Here is a 23,638-nt window from a genome sequence, read left to right as displayed (position 1 = left end):
ACGGAAAGTGCGTGAAGGGACTCCGAAAGATTTGTATTCAGCCATTCAGCTGTCAATCCAATGTGAGGAAACAGACGTGGCAACGGGGGTACGTGATAGACAAACAGTGTTTACAGTGGGTATAAAATGTTGTAGTTGCGGTCATAAGGGATGTGCGCAGAGGCAATGTACCCAGTCACTGAGGAATAGAGGAAGGGGTGGAAATCAGGAGTGTGGAGGATGGAGAAGTGGAGATAGGAGAGGTGGACAGTCATTAAATGGCAGAGGGGGCCCAACACCCACCTAAGAGAGCTCCCGTTTAATTTCAGTGCTATAAATACGTATGCAGAGGTGGATTGTTCAGTGGTAGGATCCATAGGAACTAAAATGTTTAAGATTTTGTTGGACACAGGGGCGCAAGTGTCAGTAGCTACTAAGAGTTTAATGGGGCGAAGGAAGTTACACCCACCATGTTATAGGTTACCTGGAGTGGGGGATAAGGAGGTCACACCTGTGGGGTCAGTGACAGTTGGATTTGCATTGGGAAAGTCCGATTTGATACATGCGTGGAGGTTGTGCCATGGGTAAGTGAGGGCTATGACATGATCCTAGGAGTAGATTTCTTGCATCAACATCATGCCAAAATTGACCTTGAACAACGAACTGTGGAACTTGGTGGAATGTTATTTCAGCTAGGGGAAACTGTTGTCGATGCAGAGCTGTCGCGAGGGGTGTTCAACGTAATGAGCAAACCAATTGAACCGCGTACTTCAGCATGAAGGCTTAATTTGCATGAGTGTGTGTCTGGCGGCATCGGGAAGTCGCTTTGGGTAAGTGTGGAGTCGAATCTACCTGTGGCTACAGTATGTGTTATTGAACCACATTGAAGGCTAATGAAGTTTCGGGTCCACTGGCTTGTTTTGTGAAACATACTATTGTACGCGTACAGGAGGGCAATGACGGGTGAGTAGTTCCCGTGAACGTGGATAATTTTAGCGCTGTAGATGCAAATTTGAGGAAAGGAGTTTTAGGAGCAAATTTGGATGTGTCAGATGACGAAGACTGGTGTTCGAGAGGTAGGCGAAGCGATTAACCACTGACTGCCAGTAGAACTGCAGTGTGAGACAAAATTAAGCACTTGAAAGGAGGAGAAAGAGAGCATATGGAAGAATTATTGCGGGCATTTAAGGATTGTTTTTTCTGCAACAGCCGTTGCCAGCAACTCCATTAGTTCAACATAGGATACCAACAGGGAATGAAACACCTGTTTACCGTAAACCATACAGAATACCGAGGTATTTGCAGCTGATTGTGGAGGATTTCATTGATCAGCAGCTTGTGGACGGTATTATAGAGCATAGTAACTGTTGCTGGGGAGTGGGCATTGTCATTGTGCCTAAAAAATCTATGGATGGAAGTAAGAAATACAGGTTCTGTTGTGACTACCGATACCTCAATAATAAGACAGTAATGGACGCATACCCCATTCCAAACATATCGGAGACTTTTTATTACTTAGGACATTTGTCTGTATTTTTGTCTTTGTAACAATATTGCCAGCATTATCAGTTTTTATTAGATTGATTTTATTTAATATCTACGCTGATCAGTCAGTCCAGCCATGGTGGCTACTGTTTACAAGTTCATCACCAATGGGGCAGGTGCCCAACCGTGTGGCCGGAACTTGTTTTTCCCTGACTGCTGTCCTAGAGTTGTGGTAATTTTCACTCTCTGTGTCCGCTATTCACCGAGGCTCAAAAGTTGCCGCCGTCCTTTAGCGACACCGCAAGGCTCGTGCAGTGTACCGAGCTCAGCCCGACGACTCCGACCTGCCCCCCTGTGTCGTGCGCTGTGGCAGCTTCTAACATCTCAGCAGGGGGCATGCGTGTCTGCTTCTAAAATCTCTGTTCACAATTGTGTACCCTTACACTAGGGAGAAATAACTTCTGTCGTAAGTCGATGTCATAAAAATGTAACAGCGCATTATGTGGTGAACGACCGTACGGAAATGTCCTGGACCTGATCTGTAGTAAAAAAAAGTTATGTGCGTTTAAATTAATACACTCCATGTAAAACAGTCTGAAATTTTAGCAGCATAGAAACTGCTGCATTGTATATACGAATTTCAATCAAGAACAACTGCCAAGATGAGAAACATAGAAGTAGATATCCTCAGTGTCACAAAGCAGCTTAAATCACTCAATAAAAGCAAGGCTTCCGGTCCAGATTGTATACCAGTCAGGTTCCTCTCAGACTATCCTGATGCAATAGCTCCATATTTAGGAATTATATACAACCGCACGCTCACAGAAAGATACGTAACTAAAGACAGGAAAATTGCTCAAGTCACACTAATACCCAAAAAGTGAAGCAGGAGTAATCCGTTGAATTACAGGCACATATCACTAACGTCGATTTGCAGTAGGGTTTTGGAACGTGTACGGTATTCGAACATTATGAAGTACCTCGAAGAAAACGATTTATTGACACGTAGTCAGCACGGATTCAGAAAACATCGTTCTTGCGAAACACAACTAGCTCTTTATACTCGTGAAGTGATGAGTGCTATTGACAGGGGATGTCTAATTGTTTCCATGTGTTCAGATTTCCACAAGGCTTTCGACATGCTTCCCCACAAGCGTCTTCTAACCAAACTGCGTGCCTATGGAATATCGCCTCAGTTGTGTAACTGGATTCGTGATTTGCTGTCAAGTAAAACAGAAATAAAATACGGCGTTCCCCAAGGAAGTGTTACAGGCCCTCTATTGTTCCTGATCTATATATTGATAACATAGGAGACAATCTGAGTAGCCATCTTAGATTGTTTGCAGATGATGCTGTCAGAGTAGCCATCTTAGATTGTTTGCAGATGATACTGTCATTAACCATCTTGTAAAGTCATCAGATGACCAAAATGAACTGCAAAATGATTTAGATAAGATACCTGTATGGTGCGAAAAGTTGCAATGGACCCTGAATAAACAAAAGTGTGAAGTTATTCACATGAGTACTAAAAGAAATCCGCTAAATGTCGATTACACAATAAGTCATACAAGTGTGAAGCCTGTAAATTCCATTGTATACTTAGGGATTACAATTACAAATAACCTAAATTGGAATGATCACATAGATAATGTTGTGGGTGGAGCCAACCAGAGACTGCAATTCACTGGCAGAACACTTAGAAGCTGCAACAGGTCTACCAAAGAGACTGCTTACACCATGCTTGTCTGCCCTATTCTGGAGTATTACTGTGTGGTGTGGTACCTGCATCAGATGGGACTGACGGATGACATGGAAAAACTACAAAGAAGGGCAGCTCATTTTGTATTATCGTGAACTAGGGGAGATAGTGCCACAGACATGATACATTAAAACAAAGGCATTTTTCATTGCCATGGGATGTTCTCATGAAATTTCAATCATCAGTTGTCTGCTCCAGTTGCGAAAACATTCTGTTGACACCCACCTACATAGGGAGAAATGATCATCATGTTAAAATAAGAGAAATTGGGGCTCGCACAGAAAAATTTAAGTGCTCTTTTTTCTGGCACACCGTTCGAGAGTGGAACGGTAGCAAGACAGCTTGAAGATGGTTAATTGAACCCTCTGCCAGGCACTTTATTGTGAATAGCAGAATTATCACATAGATGTAGATGTGGAATCTTATTGAAATACTCTTTGACTTTTCGTTAATTGTTCAATCATTTGAAGCGAGTCCTTGATACAGTGCATTGAAAAATTGTGTTAATGGCAGCAAATTAACTTTCACTTTATGACGACACAATGTGAATGCTGCTGTATCATGTAAAGCAAACTCATATGCAAAATGTTTTGCAGTACAAAGTCTGCAATGAAAATTCATCAAACTACAATTACAACTCAAAATTATTTGGAATTGCATTCAGCGCACGTCTAAATGTATCCTTCAGAACAACAGAATTATCATTATCGATGTCAACATTATCCATGTTACAAAGTCTACAGAAAAGTTCTCTCTCCCTACCTCTCTTTCTTTCAGTCTCACACGTTAGCCTAAAACAAATATAGTCCTTGTGTCATAATGGAAGTCATGTTGTTGTTGTTGTTGTTGTTGTTGTTGTGGTCTTCAGTCCAGATACTGGTTTGATGCAGCTGTCCATGCTGCTCTATCCTGTGCAAGCTTCTTCATCTCCCAGTACCTACTGCAACCTATGTCCTTCTGCATCTGCTTAGTCTATTCATCTCTTGGTCTCCCTCTACGATTTTTACCCTCCACGCTGCCTTACAGTACTAAATTGGTGATCCCTTGATGCCTCAGAACATGTCCTACCAACCGATCCCTTCTTCTGGTCAAGTTGTGCCACAAACTTCTCTTCTCCCCAATCCTATTCAATACTTCCTCATTAGTTATGTGATCTACCCATCTAATCTTCAGCATTCTTCTGTAGCACCACATTTCGAAAGCTTCTATTTATCGTCCATGTTTCACTTCCATACATGGCCACATTTTGTTAACAAATTTCTCTTCTTCAGAAACGCTTTCCTTGCCATTGCCAGTCTACATTTTATATCCTCTCTACTTCGACCATCATCAGTTATTTTGCTTCCCAAATAGCAAAACTCCTTTACTACTTTAAACGTCTCATTGGCTAATCTAATTCCCGCAGCATCACCTGATTTAATTCGACTACATTCCATTATCCTTGTTTTGCTTTTGTTGATGTTCATTTATATCCTCCTTTCAAGACACTGTCCATTCCGTTCAACTGCTCTTCCAAGTCCTTTGCTGTCTCTGACGGAATTACGTCATTGGCGAACCTCAAAGTTTTTATTTCTTCTTCATGGACTTTAATACCCACTCCAAATTTTTCTTTTGTTTCCTTTACTGCTTGCTCAATATACAGATTGGATAACATCGGGGAGAGGCTACAACCCTGTCTCACTCCCTTCCCATCTGCTGCTTCCCTTTCATGCCCCTCCACTCTTATAACTGCCATCTAGTTTCTGTACAAATTGTAAATAGCATTTCGCTCCCTGTATTTTACCCCTGCCACCTTCAGAATTTGAAAGAGACTATTCCAGTCAACATTGTCAAAAGCTTTCTCAAAGTCTACAAATGCTAGAAACGTACGTTTGCCTTTCCTTAATCTTTCTTCTAAGGTAAGTCGTAAGGTCAGTATTGTCTCACGAGTTCCAGTATTTCTATGGAATCCAAACTGATCTTCCCCGAGGTCGGCTTCTACTAGTTTTTCCATTCGTCTGTAAAGAATTCGTGTTAGTATTTTGCAGCTGTGGCTTATTAAAATGATTGTTCGGTAATTTTCACATCTGTCAACACCTGCTTTCTTTGGGATTGGAATTATTATATTCTTCTTGAAGTCTGAGGGTATTTCGCCTGTTTCATACATCTTGCTCACCAGATGGTAGGGTTTTGTCAGGACTGGCTCTCCCAAGGCCGTCAGTAGTTCCAATGGAACGTTGTCTACTCCGGGGGCCTTGTTTCGACTCAAGTCTTTCAGTGCTCTGTCAAACTGTTCACGCAGTATCGTATCTCCCATTTCATCTTCATCTACATCCTCTTCCATTTCCATAATATTGTCCTCAAGTACATAGCTATTCAAAACGAAAAAATTGAAAATTAGGAAGTTACTTCAAATTTTGTAGCAGTGGTGTCAAATGCTCATATAGTTCCAGTCACTGTTAACTTTTTTGGCTTCAGTTCAAAGTGTTCTATTTTAATGTCTTTGTATAGCCAGCATAAAGTTCCTAAACTCTTTAAGCATTCAACACTTTCTTTTGTCCCACTGAAACAGATGCACCACTCCAGCCTCATCTAGCCTGTCGGTCTCTGATGTTGGCAGCAGTGGCCTGGCTGTCCCTGACACGTCGCACCTCGGCAGTGACTACTGGGAGGAGTACGCCCCCACAGATGACGCGACGACGACGTTGACGGGTGGTGCCGGTACTCTGACCTCTGCAGCTGTCGTCACAGCCGACAGTAGTGGCGGTGGTACTGAGAGCGACAGCAGGGGAACCACCGCTAGCAGTGCTGCCAATGCGACAGGCGAGGAGCAGCCCCTCACTGGTGGTGGCTCTGCCAGTACTGCCAACACTAAGCCACCATTCTCCTACAGGATGCTCATTGCTATGGCCATAATACAGTCACCGCACAGGTTGGTAGCCCTTTTATACAACACTAAATCTCGTACTTAAAATGCACTACACCAGTCTCAATATGTTTCAGTGTTTCATCTTACCACAGAATGAACGCTTTCACAACTGGATGATATAACTGCTGGTAAACCTTTTGGGATGTGAGGTCGTGGTCCAACAAATTCTTCTGTTCCCGACGTTTTGTCCGGGACTGTGCCGGACATCCTCAGAGGCACTCCTACACTGAGTCTTGCCGAGTGACCGGTCAGACATCTGAGAGTGACATAAATACTGTAGGAAAAGGGGTGTGGTCAGAGTGACACGTGATGAGCAGAGATCATTGGAGGTGAGGGTATCATCTGGAGTGCCCCAGGGAAGTGTGGTAGGTTCGCTGTTGTTCTCTGTCTACATAAATGATCTTTTGGAGAGGGTGGATAGCAATGTGCGACTGTTTGCTGATGATGCTGTGGTGTACGGGAAGATGTCGTCGTTGAGTGACTGTAGGAGGATACGAGATGACTTGGACAGGATTTGTGATTGGTGTAAAGAATGGCAACTAACTCTAAATATAGATAAATGTAAATTAATGCAGATGAATAGGAAAAAGAATCCTGTAGTGTAGCGCTTGACACAGTCATGTCAATTTAATATTTGGGCGTAACATTGCAGAGCGATATGAAGTGGGACAAGCATGTAATGGCAGTTGTGGGGAAGGCGGATAGTCGTCTTCGGTTCATTGGTAGAATTTTGGTAAGATGTGGTTCATCTGTAAAGGAGACCGCTTATAAAACACTAATACGACCTATTCTCGAGTGCCACTCGAGCATTTGGGATCCCTATCAAGGAGGAGTGAGGGAGGACATAGAAGCAATTCAGAGGCGGGCTGCTAGATTTGTTACTGGTAGTTTTGATCATCACGCGAGTGTTACGGAAATGATTGAGGAACTCGGGTGGGAGTCTCTGGAGGAAAGGAGGCGTTCTTTTCGTGAATCGCTACTGAGGAAATTTAGAGAACCAGCATTTGAGGCTGACCGCAGTACAATTTTACTGCCGCCAACTTATTTTTCGCGGAAAGACCACAAAGATAAGATAAGAGAGATTAGGGCTCGTAGAGAGGCTTATAGGCAGTCATTTTTCTCTCGTTCTGTTTGGGAGTGGAACAGGGAGAGAAGATGCTAGTTGTGGTACAGATACCCTCCACCACGCACCGTATGGTGGATTGCAGAGTATGTATGTAGATGTAGATAATCCTTGTCAGTGATAAAACTTAACTATCAATCGTTGTCTATCTACAACGTCAGTTATTATCCGTGACTATGTAGAGAAGCCATTGAAATTTATAAGCATCAGGATAATTTTAATAGGAAAGAGGAGGCAATGAAACTTAGTGGCTTATGGACAGTAGCTCTGCAGAATCTCTAGACAGTTTTATCTTTGGCAAGATTAAAATTGATAGTTAAGTTTTATTGCTGACAAGGATTATCTGTGCTCGTCACATGTTACTTTGACCACACCCCCTTTCCTACAGTATTTATGTTGCTCTCGGACTTCCGAATGGTCAGTCGGCAAGACTCGGCAGGGGGAGCGGCTCTTGAGAACGTACTGCGCAGTCTTGGACGAAGCGTCGGGAACAGAAGAGTTTCTTGGACCGTGACCTTACAACCCGAAAGGTTTACCAGCAGCTATGTTTCAGCTTAGTTCGGCACTACAGATGATACCTTACACGTATGATAGATACCTCAGTCATGAAGTCAATGCCTTAATTTCTTGAAATCTTTGGCTCAATTCATCTTACATCTCCATTTTATGACGATATTAATCTGTTGCAAGTTTAGGACTAGCCTGATAGTTCTGCCCATTTTTGTTACACAAGTATTAGGTGACTACATGAGCTTATTGACAGATCTGTTATTCCCTGTTTTAAAGTGTACTCAATTTCAATTTGAACTTTGTTTATGTATACTAGTGTACTGGATAAGACTGCACAAAAACCACCTGAGGCTCTTTTACGAGAAATTGAAACACAAAATTCTTAACTGATCCTCACAAATTGGAAAATATGCTCATGTGTGGCTGTAGTATCACATTTAACCATACTTGTTCAATTTGCATCAGTTTCTCACTAACTAAATCAACTAAGTTCTTTCAGCTGTTTTTTTTTTCACAATGTGAATTTAGTGTTGTCATATAACTATCAAGATACAAATCTCTTATCACTCATCCAGATGGCATCTACTATAGTCCCAGCAATATGTGCACAAAGTGGTCCTTAGTCAGTCAGTCAGTTAGTTGATTGCGTGTTCCGTTGATCAATCGCACAGTACGGAAGCCGTTATGGTGTGGAACGTGTCAAGTGCACAAGAAATGCAGATATGAAACAAGATTTTATATATATTACAATACAGAGTTGAAGATTAATATTTCTATTATTTACTCCATTCCCTTAAATGGCACAAAATGCATATACTATGTTTATAGATTTATTTTTTTCTATTCAGGAATTCATCTGTGGCATAGAAGGGGTTGTCAAGGAGATAAGATTTCAATTTATTTTTGAAGCTATTACTGCTGTCTGTCAGACATTTTATTTCATCTGGTAATTTGTCGAAAATTTTTATAGCAGCACGTTTTACCCCTTTCTGTGCCAAAGATAGGTTGAGTAAAGGATAGTGTAAGTCTTTCTTTTTTCTGGTATTATAATCATGAATGTCACTGTTGTTTTTAGAGTGCTCCATGTTGCCGAGAACAAATTTCATTAGTGAGTAAATGTACTGTGAGGCTGTTGTAGGAATTCCCAATCTTTTAAAAAGATGCCTACAAGATGTGCGACTATGAACCCCACACATTATTCTAACGACTTTCTTTTGAGCAGTGAATACTTTTTGTCTAAATGTTGAGTTACCCCAAAATATTATTCCGTAAGACATCAGAGAGTGAAAGTATGTTAGCTTACTAATTTCTGTATCCTCGAAATTGGTAATTATTCTGATTGCAAAAGTTGCTGAACCTAATCGCTTTAGAAGATCCAAAATATGAATTTTCCAATCAAGATTCTCATCTATATGTACATCCAAAAATTTAATATGCTCTACCCTGCCTTCTGACTTTTGTTGGTGTGTTATATTTATTGAAGAAACTGTACTTTTTGCAGCAGAAAATTGGATGTACTGTGCTTTTTCAAAGTTTAAAGCAAGCCCATTTGCAGAAAACCAATTAATGACTTTTCCAAAGCCCTTATTTGTATCATTTTCAATTGGAGTTTCTTTTACTGCATTAATAATGATGTTTGTATCATCAGCAGACAGTGTCAGTTCAGCTTCCTGTTTCAGATAGGAAGTGACATTGTTCACATATATCAAGAACAGAAGGGGACCCATGACCGAACCCTGTGGAACACCTAATGTAATTTCACTCCAGTTAGATGAAGTGGCAAACTTATTTAAATCACTTGACCCCTATAAGGGAACTTTCTGCTTCCTGTTCTGTAGGTATGACTTAAACCACTCTATGCTATTCCATTTATACCATAGAATTGTAATTTCTGTAACGTAATGTCATGGTTCACACAATCAAATGCTCTGGACAAGTCACAGAAAATTCCTATTGGTGACATTTTACTATTTAAAGACTCTATTATGTGGAAAGTGAAATTGTATATTGCTGTCTCAGTGGGAAAGCATTTTTGAAATCCAAACTGTAATTTACTAAGAATCCCATTGCTGTTGAGATGGCTAACCACTTTTGAGTACGTTACTTTCTCAAGATTTTTGAAAATGCAGTAAGCGAGGATAATTATTGACATCTGTGGAGTCCCGCTTCCTGTAGAGAGGCCTGACAATGGCATATTTTAACCTGTCTGGGAAAATACCCTGAGTCAGTGATGCATTATATATGTGACTCAGAACATCAGCTGTGATTGCTCCACATTGTTTTAATATCTTATTAGAGATGTCATCTACTCCAACAGAACATTTATTTTTCAGGGATTTAATAATTTTACTTATTTCACAAGAGGTTGTTAGGTGAAACTTAATCTGACTAAATTCTTTCAAAACAGACTCTTCCATCTACTGCCTGGCTTTTTCTTTTGAACCATTGTCACCAATAGTTTCTCCTACACTTAAGAAATGGTTGTTACATACATTAGCTACTTGTGTACTGTTGGTTAGGATGGACTCGTTCTCTTTCATAGTAATACTACCTACCCTATTGGTTACTATTCCTGTCTCCCTTCCAACAACATTCCATATTGATTTGATTTTGTTGCTGGAGTTGTTAATTTCTTCTCTAACATACATATTTCTTGATTTCCTTACAACTTTTCTCAGTATGTTGCAATAATTTCTGGATCTTTACTAGTTCTTCCTGTCTCATACAGTTCTCATCAAAGGTCAGTTTGATTTCACTTCCATCTGTGTCCAAATCGGCACAACTTTTACATATGTCGAAGATGACTTGCTAGTTGTTCTAAATTTATAAAACGAGTACCACCTCCACACTCAAGGCAGGGACAACTCAGCTGGAGTGAATGTAATTGTCATGTAAAGTGTGGCCAAGATTGCCATTAAATCTCTACACAGTTGCTACGAACAGCTCCTCTGTCCAGTCTCCTGCAGCAGTAGTACTGGCCACACACTGCTCTCACAACAACAGGTGGTAGATTTAAACTGGTGTTATTTTGGTCATCAGCCGTAAGTCTGGTTTGACGTATTTCTGCAATAACCCATTAGTGCCGGAATTAATTTTTTGTGATTTTTTAAAAAAAATTGCATTATTATGTCTGTAAAAGGCATAAATTACACAACAGATTTGTTTTGATGAAAGTCATTACCGCCATTAGAGAGATATTTGATGTTGCCATATGGCAACGCTAGGCGCTTTCACTACCTAAATTTATATGGATTACAACTTCAAGTAAAATAAGTATGTTATTGAAATTTCTTATTACACATACAAGTTTTGTGCAAATTTATTATTCAGCCTTCATCATACAACTGATACTTTATAACACAGTACAATTAATAATCAAAAATTAAACCTTGAACTCGGCATTATTTTACACGAAATGGAATAAAATAGTCAATACACAATCCCATATTACACTTTGAACACATTGTTCTCACAATAGATTTACATTCCTTGTGTGCGCACCTTTTCTTCTTCTTTCCTTCTGTGTGCTGGACGAGGTGGTCAGTCTTATCAAACCTAATTGAATCTGATATGCGGCTGACGGAACGTGCCCTTTATGCAGATGGTCTCCTGGCTCCTTTTGGTAAAGCTTGGTGTCTTCGCAAGTACACTGTTGCTACTTCTCTCTTGAAATCAAGCTGAGAAATAGTTTGGTTTCTTGCTTTATTATACAAACTCCAACTGTTTTGTATGACGACATGTGACATCCGTGTAAAGAGACACCAGTACCATTTCTTGCTTCTTACTGCAATGCGATAGCATGCTAGATTCTGATCTATCCGATCAGTACCTCCCATATATCTATTATATTTGGTTATCAGTTTTGGTCTGAGAATCATTATATTTCGCTTTCTTAGTTGGGAGAATCTCTTGACTTGGCCAACTTCTTGTGCACCACACGAAGAAGAGATCATTGTGACAACTGGGTTGTCCAGCCACTGCACATACAATAATCCATCATTCTTCTCTATTACTGTCTCAAAATATTCCCGATCTTTCTTGGCATTATAAAGAATCTCCAGCGCCTCAGCAAGCGAGAGACCTCTTCTAAAACAAAAATGAGAGAATTTGTCCTTTTACTGAGTACAAGCACCTAGCATTTCCATATGGCAACACCAACGTTCAAACGGCCTAAATGAACATAATTTATTTCACAGCAAGCAGTAACCTCCAAAGAATATATATTTGAGTATTTAAAGCACAATCATACTAAAAAACTGCGTAAAACATACTTACTCGAACTTATACTCCATTTTTCTTCGTCATTCGGCAAACGACGACTTCCAACACTGCTTACATAGCAGAATTTAAATGTATTGTTAAAACTGTTGCATTGTAGTGATCTTTACAGCCCTGCGGAATGGAATCTACTGCTGCCAACACTCTCGCATCGTTGATGTCGTGGAATCGACGATTTTAAAAAAGTGTTACAAACGGTGCCATATGGCAACGCACAGTGCTAATGGGTTCATTTCCCTTGCAGCTAAATCATAACTGCTCTGTCTAACACTATCAACAATGACCGAGATTTTTTCTTTTCTTCTGACTGATTTGATGTGGCCCGCACAACTTCCTCTCCCGTACCGACCTCTTCATCTCAGACGAGCACTCTCAACCAATGTCCTCAATTGTTTTCTGGAAATGTTTTAATCTCATTGTTCTCCTGCAGTTGTTGCCGTCTACAGATCACGTTTTTACAAAACCTGGCAGAAAATTCACAGAGATCTGGTCGTATATAAAGTATGCTGGCAGCAAGACAGAATCAATGCTTTCTCTGGGCAATAGAAGTAGAAGTACTATTGAAGACAGTGCTGCCAAAGCAGAGTTACACAGCCTTCTGAAATTCCTTCACCAGAGAAGGCGATGTAAATATTCCAGAATTTGAATCAAGTACAGCTGCCCAAATTGAGTGACTTAGAAGTAGATATCCTCGCAGTAGTGAAGCAACTTAAATCACTTAATAAAAGCAAGTCTTCTGGTCCAGACTGTATACCAACTAGGTTCCTTTCAGAGTATGCTGTCGCATTAGCTCCGTACTTAACAGTCATATACAACCGGTCGCTCGACGAAAGATCCGTACCCAATGACTGGAAAGTTGCACAGCTCACACCAATATTCAACTAAATTATAGGCTCCTATCATTAACATCAATATGCAGCAGCATTTTGGAACATATATTGTGTTTGAACATTATGAGCATTTTGGAACATATATTGTGTTTGAACAAAGTGTTTAGTGCGATTGACAAGGCATTTCAGATTGATTCCGTATTCCTGGATTTCCAGAAGGCTTTTGACACTGTACCACACACGCGGCTCGTAGTAAAATTGTGTTCATGGAATAGTCTCTCAGTTATGTGACTGGATTTGTGATAATGGCCTACACGGATTTAGAAAATATCATTCTTGTGAAACACAACTTGCTCTTTACTCAGACAAAGTGTTTAGTGCTATTGACAAGGCATTTCAGATTGATTCCGTATTCCTGGATTTCCAGAAGGCTTTTGACACTGTACCACACACGCGGCTCGTAGTAAAATTGTGTTCATGGAATAGTCTCTCAGTTATGTGACTGGATTTGTGATTTCCTGTCAGAGAGGTCACAGTCCGTAGTAATTCATGGAAAGTCATTGAATAAAACAGAAGTGATTTCTGGCATTCTCCAAGGTAGTGTTATAGGCATTAAGTTGTTACTTGTCTATATAAAGTTTCAGTAGACAGTCTCAACAGCTGATTGCAGATGATACTGTCGTTTATTGTCTAGTAAAGTCATCAGCAGATCAAAAGAAATTGCAAAACAACTTAGAAAATATGTCTGTATGGTGCAAAAATTGGCGATGGACTCTAAATAATGAAAACTCAGAGATCCTTCTCTTGAGTGCTAAAAGGATGCCATTGAATTTAGGTTAGATGATGATGATGATGATGTTGTTGTTGTTGTGTTCTTCAGTCCTGAGACTGGTTTGATGCAGCTCTCCATGCTACTCTATCCTGTGCAAGCTTCATCTCCCAGTACCTACTGCAGCCTGCATCCTTCTGAATCTGCTTAGTGTATTCATCTCTTGGTCCCCCTCTACGATTTTTAACTTCCACACTGCCCTCCAGTACTAAATTGGTGATCCCCTGATGCCTCAGAACATGTCCTACCAACCGATCCCTTCTTCTAGTCAAGTTGTGCCACAAACTGCTCTTCTCCCCAATCCTATTCAATAACTCCTCATTAGTTATGTGATCTACCCATCTAATCTTCAGCATTCTTCTGTAGCACCACATTTCGAAAGATTCTATTCTCTTCTCGTCTAAACTATTTATCGTCCCCGTTTCACTTCCATACATGGCTACACTCCATACAAATACTTTCAGAAATGACTTCCTGACATTTAAATCTATACTCGATGTTAACAAATTTCTCTTCTTCGGAAATGCTTTTCTTGCCATTGCCAGTCTACATTTTATATCTTCTCTACTTCGACCATCATCAGTTATTTTGCTCCCCAAATAGCAAAACTCCTTTATTACTTTAAGTGTCTCATTTCCTAATCTAATTCCCTCAGCATCACCCGATTTAATTTGACTACATTTCATTATCCTTGTTTTCCTTTTGTTCAAAAAAATGGCTCTGAGCACTATGGGACTCAACTGCTGAGGTCATTAGTCCCCTAGAACTTAGAACTAGTTAAACCTAAGGACAACACAAACATCCATGCCCGAGGCAGGATTCGAACCTGCGACCGTAGCGGTCTTGCGGTTCCAGACTGCAGCGCCTTTAACCGCACGGCCACTTTGGCCGGCTTCCTTTTGTTGATGTTGATCATATATCCTCCTTTCAAGACACTACCCATTCCGTTCAACTGCTCTTACAAGTCCTTTGCTGTCTCTGATAGAATTACAATGTCATCGGCGAACCTCAAAGTTTTTATTTCTTCTCCATGGATTTTAATACCTACTCCGAATTTTTCTTTTGTTTCCTTCACTGCTTGCTCAATATACAGAGTGAATAACATCGGGGAGAGGCTACAACCCTGTCTCACTCCCTTCCCAACCACTGCTTCCCTTTCGTGCCCTCGCCTCTTATAACTGCCATCTGGTTTCTGTACAAATTGTAAATAGCCTCTCGCTCCCTGTATTTTACCCCTGCCACCTTCAGAGTTTGAAAGAGAGTATTCCAATCAACATTGTCAAAAGGTTTCTCTAAGTCTACAAATGCTAGAAACGTGGGTTATGATAAATGACACAAATTTGAATGCTGTCACTTCTACTAAATGCCTAGGGATGACATTTACAAGCAAATTAAATTGGAGTGATCACATAAGAACTGTTACAAGGAAGGCAAATCAAAGAATTTGATTTACTGGGGGAGCACTTAGAAGATACAACAGACTTACTAAAGAGATTGCCTACACTATGCGTGTCTGTCTGATTTTGGAATACTGCTGTGCGGTGCGGGGTCCTTACCAGACAGGATTTAACAGAATATGTTGAGAAAGTTCAGAGAAGAGCAGGACCTATTGCATTATTGTGAAATAGCGTAGAGAGAGTCACTCTCCTGATACAGGGTTTGGTATGGACATTCTTAAAATAAAGGTGTTTTTCATTGTGGTGCAATCTTCTCATGAAATTTCAATCACCAACTTTCTCCTCTGAATCGGAAAATATTTTGTTGTCGCTGACCTACATGGAGGGAAATGACCATCGTAATAAGATAAAGGAAATTGGATCTCGCATGGAAAGATATGGGTGTGTGTTTTTTCTGGGCACTGTTCAAGACTGGAGTTCAATGAATCCATTGCGTGGCACTTAAGTGTGATGTGGAGAGTATCCGTGCAGATGCAGACGTAGATGTAGATGTCTTAACACATGACCTATCACCCTGTCCCTTCTTCGTTTCAGTGTTTTTCCCACATTTCTCTCCTTGCCAGTTCTGTGAAGAAACTTTGCATTTCTCATCCTATCAGTCCACCTCATTTTCAAAATCCATTCTTTTGTTCCGTTCTAGTTTCCCAAAGGTCCACGGTTCTCTTCCATGTGTGCTATGCTTCATACGTTCACACTCATTTAATCAAAATGTATGTTAGATACTACCAGATTTGTTTTGGCCAAGGATGAGCTCTTTGCCTGTGTTGCTCTGCTTTTCATATTCTCCTGTCTGTGTCTCTTGTGTCTTCTTTCGTTTCCAATATAGGAGAATTGCTTCACTTCATCTACTTTGTGCTCTTCAACTGTATCACTGGTTTGACATTTGCCACTCCTCATTACTTTTCGTGTGCCTTGTGTCCTCATTCTAGGCCTACCCATCTGATGCTTTTTGTGGACCATTCCATCAAATGCAGTTTTCATCAATGGTCGATGTCATAATATGTGCCCAACTAATCCACCTCTCCATTTCTTTCATTGTTCTTGGCGTTCTTTCTTGTTGGCGTGTTAGAGGACATCATAATTCCCCACTTTATCAATGCATCTGATCTTCAACACTCACTGTGACACCCTACCATTCACAGTTCACATCTACATAGAGGATTTTTCCAAACTTGGCAATTTATTTATACTTTTACACTGTATATTAGCAGCTGTTCCTTTTTGTAGCAAGTTCTGTTGCTTAATTTAATTCTTGCTAGGAAATGTCATGATGGTACTGATTGCTTTAATATTTCTTTTCCTTTTATGTATATGTATTTAAATAATACCCCTTGTGAAGTTTCTTTACAATTACTGACAAATGTCTTTCCTACAAGTAATTCCAAGGTTATGTGTGAAAGCGATTTACAAGGTAGCAGTGGAAAATTGAGTGTCCATAATTTGTTGTCGGGATTACAGTTTGGCTTCAGGAAACGAGTATGCATAAAACATTCTGTTTCATTCTTTTCTACCAGTTGCTTATATTTGAAGTGCAGCTACTCTAAAACGTCTAATGCGGGCTGTAATTATCATACAGTAGTCAACATTGGTAGATATTCTAATGCATTAATGCAGACCTGACTTATGATCAGAAAAAAAGTTACAGTTTGGTCAGCAAGTGCAAATCTGGTGCTGTGAATGCAAGAAATATGTACAGAAATGTTTCCATATGTAATGGATTAGGAACAGGACATGGGAAGGAAAGGTCAAACAAGGGAGAAAGGCGTGTAATGTTGATTTTATTACGAGGTGCATTCAAGTTCTAAGGCCTCCGATTTTTTTTTCTAGTTAACTACTCACCCGAAATCGATGAAACTGGCGTTACTTCTCGACGTAATCGCCCTGCAGAGGTACACATTTTTCACAACGCTGACGCCACGATTCCATGGCAGCGGCGAAGGCTTCTTTAGGAGTCTGTTTTGACCACTGGAAAATCGCTGAGGCAATAGCAGCACGGCTGGTGAATGTACGGCCACGGAGAGTGTCTTTCATTGTTGGAAAAAGCCAAAAGTCACTAGGAGCCAGGTCAGGTGAGTAGGGAGCACGAGGAATCACTTCAAAGTTGTTATCACGAAGAAACTGTTGCGTAACGTTAGCTCGATGTGCGGGTGCGTTGTCTCGGTGAAACAGCACACGCGCAGCCCTTCCCGGACGTTTTTGTTGCAGTGCAGGAAGGAATTTGTTCTTCAAAACATTTTCGTAGGATGCACCTGTTACCGTAGTGCCCTTTGGAACACAATGGGTAAGGATTACGCCCTCGCTGTCCCAGTACATGGACACCATCATTTTTTCAGCACTGGCGGTTACCCGAAATTTTTTTGGTGGCGGTGAATCTGTGTGCTTCCATTGAGCTGACTGGATTGAAAAATGGCATCCACGTCTCATCCATTGTCACAACCAACGAAAAGAAAGTCCCATTCGTGCTGTCGTTGCGCGTCAACATTGCTCGGCAACGTGCCACACGGGCAGCCGTGTGGTCGTCCGTCAGCATTCGTGGCACCCACCTGGATGACACTTTTCGCATTTTCAGGTCATCATGCAGGATTGTGTGCACAGAACCCACAGAAATACCAACTGTGGAGGCGATCTGTTCAACAGTCATTCGGCGATCCCCCAAAACAATTCTCTCCACTTTCTCGATCGTGTCGTCAGACCGGCTCGTGCGAGCCCGAGGGTGTTTCGGTTTGTTGTCACACGATGTTCTGCCTTCATTAAACTGTCGCACCCACGAACGCACTTTCGACACATCCGTAACTCCGTCACCACGTGTCTCATTCAACTGTCGATGAATTTCAATTGGTTTCACACCACGCAAATTCAGAAAACGAATGATTGCACGCTGTTCAAATAAGGAAAACGTCGCAATTTTAAGTATTTAAAACGGTTCTCATTCTCGCCGCTGGCGGTAAAATTCTATCTGCCGTATGGTGCTGCCATCTCTGGGACGTATTGGCAATGAACGCGGCCTCATTTTAAAACAATGCGCATGTTGCTATCTCGTTCCAGTCCGGAGAAAAAAAAATCAGAGGCCTTAGAACATGAATGTACCTCGTATTAACCACCCTTACAGAATTACTTTAATAAGAGCACCGAAGACATTACGAGGTGATGCACCCGTAAAATGTCACGATCGACTATTGCTCGCAGCAGTTCTGGTAATATCTGAGCAGTCTGTTCTGGCGTACTGGCATTCAGATCAGTAGAGACTGAACATGTCACAGGTAAATGCAATCTTTTACATATCCTCACAGCCAAAACTCGCATGGATTGAGATCAGGTAATCTTGCAGGCCATGCATGTGGAAAACCTCTGGAGATAACTCATTTGCGGGAGGTTGCATTAATCACATCTCTCACTGGGTGAGTGCCACGAGGTGTTGCTCCATCTTGCTTTAACACAGTGGTTTCCACATAGTTGCACTCTTCCAAAACTGCAATCACATGCTGTACAGGGCCGTCACGATAACATACAGATGTGACCACAATACAGTATTGGTGGTATTTAAAGGAAAAGTAATGTAATGTTATGGTTATCGCTTTTGCTGGTCGCAAAGCTTCTGAAGTGGTAAAATGGTGTGTAGAAAATCATCTTCTGCCAACCAGCATCAGATTCCCATCAGACCAACGAGAGCGTTGATAGACAGCGTTGTTTAGAGGCCAGTGACCAATCTCAAACTTGTGCAGTTTACGTAATTACCTTGCCCGGATACGGATAGAAAAGACTGCCAAATGAGATCTCAGGGACGTTGAAATAAAAGTTTGATAAAGTAAAAGCCGACTGAACACTACTAGCGTTCGGCTGGACCCACCATACGATTCATCGGCAACTCTCCTTCACTGCAGCCTGAAAAAGTTCTAAAATGCAACATAATAAATTGAGATTGGCATTAATGGAAGAGGAAAGTAGGTTCTTAATTCAAAAACAGCTATTGTTATTAAATTAGTGTAATTATTTAATCGAAAGTTACAGATATGAGAGTGAAACATTTGGTGAAACAGCCATTGATAAACAAATGAGGGAGAGAGCGAAAGAGCTCAGAGCTCCTTCTTTTATATACTCCAAAAACAAATTACGGTGACTGCCTTCAACTTGCTTTACAGTTTCGATATACAGGGTGTTTATAAAAAGTCTCTATGCAGTGCCGTATGATTGTTAGCTACATGTGCCATATGATTGTTCGCCTGCCTGAGTTACTTCCCAACTTTCCACTATTTCGTTTATCTCTCGTTGGTGTGTGTCATTACTTGTTGACGTGAACGTTTAAGTTTAGCTCCTTTGTTCGTTTATTTCATTTTTGTCACTGTTAAAATGCTAACCATTGAAGAACGTGTGTTTTTAGTCGAACAAGTGTTCAAAGCTGGCGGTAAATATACAGTTTCAGTTCGTCAAACATTTAATTCAGTTTCACCGGAGCCAACACTCCCACATCGCGATACTGTGCGAGATTTGATTAACAAATTTCGGAGTACGGGTTCAGTGACAGATGTACCGAGAAGTGGTCGTCCTAGCGTTTTGTCTGAGGATAAACCACTCGATATTTCCGATAAAATGTCCACGAGTCCGAAGGAGGCAGTAAGAAAACTCGCCCAGGAAATCGATGCTAGTGTTGGAACAGCCCACACAGCTGTAACGAATAATTGCCCCAGGAAGAAACAATGGTGTGTGGTTCTGGAAAACCCGGAAACCACAGCAGAGGAGAATACAGAACAAAAGAAGGGGAGTGTTACCGGTGGGAGTGTGCTCGTTGCACAACAGTGTACAATCCTGCACAGCCAAAGCCACAGAGCAACTCTCAGAGCCAGTGAGTTGGAACATTATTAACTACAATCCTGTACATCCAAAGCCACAGAGCAACTCTCAGAGTCATTGAGTTGGAACGTTATTAACTACAATCCTGTACAGCCAAAGCCACAGAGCAACTCTTAGAGCCATTGAGTTGGAACATTATTAACTACAATCCTGTACAGCCAAAGCCACAGAGCAACTCTTAGAGCCATTGAGTTCGAACATCATTAACTACAATCCTGTACAGCCAAAGCCACAGAGCAACTCTTAGAGCCATTGAGTTCGAACATCATTAACTACAATCCTGTACAGCCAAAGCCACAGAGCAACTCTTAGAGCCATTGAGTTCGAACATCATTAACTACAATCCTGTACAGCCAAAGCCACAGAGCAACTCTTAGAGCCATTGAGTTGGAACATCATTAACTACAATCCTGTACAGCCAAAGCCACAGAGCAACTCTTAGAGCCATTGAGTTGGAACATAATTAACTACAATCCTGCACAGCCAAAGCCACAGAGCAACTCTTAGAGCCATTGAGTTGGAACATTATTAACTACAATCCTGTACAGCCAAAGCCACAGAGCAACTCTTAGAGCCATTGAGTTCGAACATCATTAACTACAATCCTGTACGGCCAAAGCCACAGAGCAACTCTTAGAGCCATTGAGTTCGAACATCATTAACTACAAACCTGTACAGCCAAAGCCACAGAGCAACTCTTAGAGCCATTGAGTTCGAACATCATTAACTACAAACCTGTACAGCCAAAGCCACAGAGCAACTCTTAGAGCCATTGAGTTGGAACATCATTAACTACAATCCTGTTCAGCCAAAGCCACGGAGCAACTCTTAGAGCCATTGAGTTGGAACATCATTAACTACAATCCTGTACAGCCAAAGCCACAGAGCAACTCTTAGAGCCATTGAGTTGGAACATTATTAACTGCAATCCTGTACAGCCAAAGCCACAGAGCAACTCTCAGAGCCATTGAGTTGGAACATCATTAACTACAATCCTGTACAGCCAAAGCGACAGAGCAACTCTTAGAGTCATTGAGTTGGAACATTATTAACTACAATCCTGTACAGCCAAAGCCACAGAGCAACTCTTAGAGCCATTGAGTTGGAACATTATGAACTTCAATCCTGTACAGCCAAAGCCACAGAGCAACTCTTAGAGCCATTGAGTTGGAACATTATTAACTGCAATCCTGTACAGCCAAAGCCACACAGCAACTCTTAGAGCCATTGAGTTCGAACATCATTAACTACAAACCTGTACAGCCAAAGCCACAGAGCAACTCTTAGAGCCATTGAGTTCGAACATCATTAACTACAAACCTGTACAGCCAAAGCCACAGAGCAACTCTTAGAGCCATTGAGTTGGAACATCATTAACTACAATCCTGTTCAGCCAAAGCCACGGAGCAACTCTTAGAGCCATTGAGTTGGAACATCATTAACTACAATCCTGTACAGCCAAAGCCACAGAGCAACTCTTAGAGCCATTGAGTTGGAACATTATTAACTGCAATCCTGTACAGCCAAAGCCACAGAGCAACTCTCAGAGCCATTGAGTTGGAACATCATTAACTACAATCCTGTACAGCCAAAGCCACAGAGCAACTCTTAGAGTCATTGAGTTGGAACATTATTAACTACAATCCTGTACAGCCAAAGCCACAGAGCAACTCTTAGAGCCATTGAGTTGGAACATTATGAACTTCAATCCTGTACAGCCAAAGCCACAGAGCAACTCTTAGAGCCATTGAGTTGGAACATTATTAACTGCAATCCTGTACAGCCAAAGCCACAGAGCAACTCATAGAGCCATTGAGTTCGAACATCATTAACTACAAACCTGTACAGCCAAAGCCACAGAGCAACTCTTAGAGCCATTGAGTTCGAACATCATTAACTACAAACCTGTACAGCCAAAGCCACAGAACAACTCTTAGAGCCATTGAGTTGGAACATCATTAACTACAATCCTGTTCAGCCAAAGCCACGGAGCAACTCATAGAGCCATTGAGTTGGAACATCATTAACTATAATCCTGTACAGCCAAAGCCACAGAGCAACTCTTAGAGCCATTGAGTTGGAACATTATTAACTGCAATCCTGTACAGCCAAAGCCACAGAGCAACTCTCAGAGCCATTGAGTTGGAACATCATTAACTACAATCCTGTACAGCCAAAGCCACAGAGCAACTCTTAGAGTCATTGAGTTGGAACATTATTAACTACAATCCTGTACAGCCAAAGCCACAGAGCAACTCTTAGAGCCATTGAGTTGGAACATTATGAACTTCAATCCTGTACAGCCAAAGCCACAGAGCAACTCTTAGAGCCATTGAGTTGGAACATTATTAACTGCAATCCTGTACAGCCAAAGCCACAGAGCAACTCTTAGAGTCATTGAGTTGGAACATTATTAACTACAATCCTGTACAGCCAAAGCCACAGAGCAACTCTTAGAGCCATTGAGTTGGAACATTATGAACTTCAATCCTGTACAGCCAAAGCCACAGAGCAACTCTTAGAGCCATTGAGTTGGAACATTATTAACTGCAATCCTGTACAGCCAAAGCCACAGAGCAACTCTCAGAGCCATTGAGTTGGAACGTCATTAACTACAATCCTGTACAGCCAAAGCCACAGAGCAGCTCTTAGAGCCATTGAGTTGGAACATTATTAACTGCAATCCTGTACAGCCAAAGCCACAGAGCAACTCTTAGAGTCATTGAGTTGGAACATTATTAACTACAATCCTGTACAGCCAAAGCCACAGAGCAACTCTTAGAGCCATTGAGTTGGAACATTATGAACTTCAATCCTGTACAGCCAAAGCCACAGAGCAACTCTTAGAGCCATTGAGTTGGAACATTATTAACTGCAATCCTGTACAGCCAAAGCCACAGAGCAACTCTCAGAGCCATTGAGTTGGAACATCATTAACTACAATCCTGTACAGCCAAAGCCACAGAGCAACTCTTAGAGCCATTGAGTTGGAACATTATGAACTTCAATCCTGTACAGCCAAAGCCACAGAGCAACTCTCAGAGTCATCGAGTTGGCTCACAGTCCTCCTCCTGCCACCTTCAGATTTTCATGTTTTCACATTTCCGAAGTTGCTGCTGGGTGGAAAAAGGGTTTCTACTGACAATAACATCCAGTGGGCCAAACACTGGGTCGGAGGCTAATTTGACAAAGGTATCGAACGTGTCAACCCTCGGCTCACAAAGTGCACTTAGAATGAAGGCGACTAACTTTAAAGACTGTGTTTGATGTAGACGTGTGAACCAATACTGTATGATTCTGACACAAAGTACAGATTTCAGTTGTGCATGACAGAAAAGCTATGAAACACAGAAACAGATTGTGCCCCTCCCTGGGTAGAGGAAGGTTCAGAGTTTTGACACAACTGCACTGCTGTATGTGTGTAGCGACACGGTGTCTGCACCACAAGAAAAATCGTCCTCTGTGAGGGAATTTGCGCGAAGTCAATCCGTTGTTCGAGTGCAGCGTGAATTCTGCTGTCAATTCAGAGAGAGTCGGATGAGGGGGTGGACGGAGGGCGGAGGACAAAATGGACCGTCAGCACCAGAATACATATCTGGACAACACCGTGTGCTGAGCTGGTAAATAAATAA

At 41.4% G+C, this 23,638-nt stretch overlaps 1 protein-coding gene across 1 annotated transcript in view; it reads left to right on the top strand.

Annotated features, from left to right (window-relative positions):
• LOC124553544 overlaps positions 1–23,638 on the top strand; it is a 233,507-nt gene that overhangs the window by 109,135 nt on the left and 100,734 nt on the right. The window contains exon 8 of the mRNA XM_047127391.1: positions 5,775–6,134. Coding sequence (XP_046983347.1) covers positions 5,775–6,134 — 360 coding nt within the window. The remainder of the gene's footprint in view (positions 1–5,774; positions 6,135–23,638) is intronic.

Source organism: Schistocerca americana, chromosome 11 (assembly GCF_021461395.2).
Source record: "Schistocerca americana isolate TAMUIC-IGC-003095 chromosome 11, iqSchAmer2.1, whole genome shotgun sequence".
Taxonomy (NCBI): domain Eukaryota; kingdom Metazoa; phylum Arthropoda; class Insecta; order Orthoptera; family Acrididae; genus Schistocerca; species Schistocerca americana.
The sequence above is the reverse complement of the archived record's forward strand: the minus strand, read 5'-3'. Positions and strand labels throughout refer to the sequence as shown.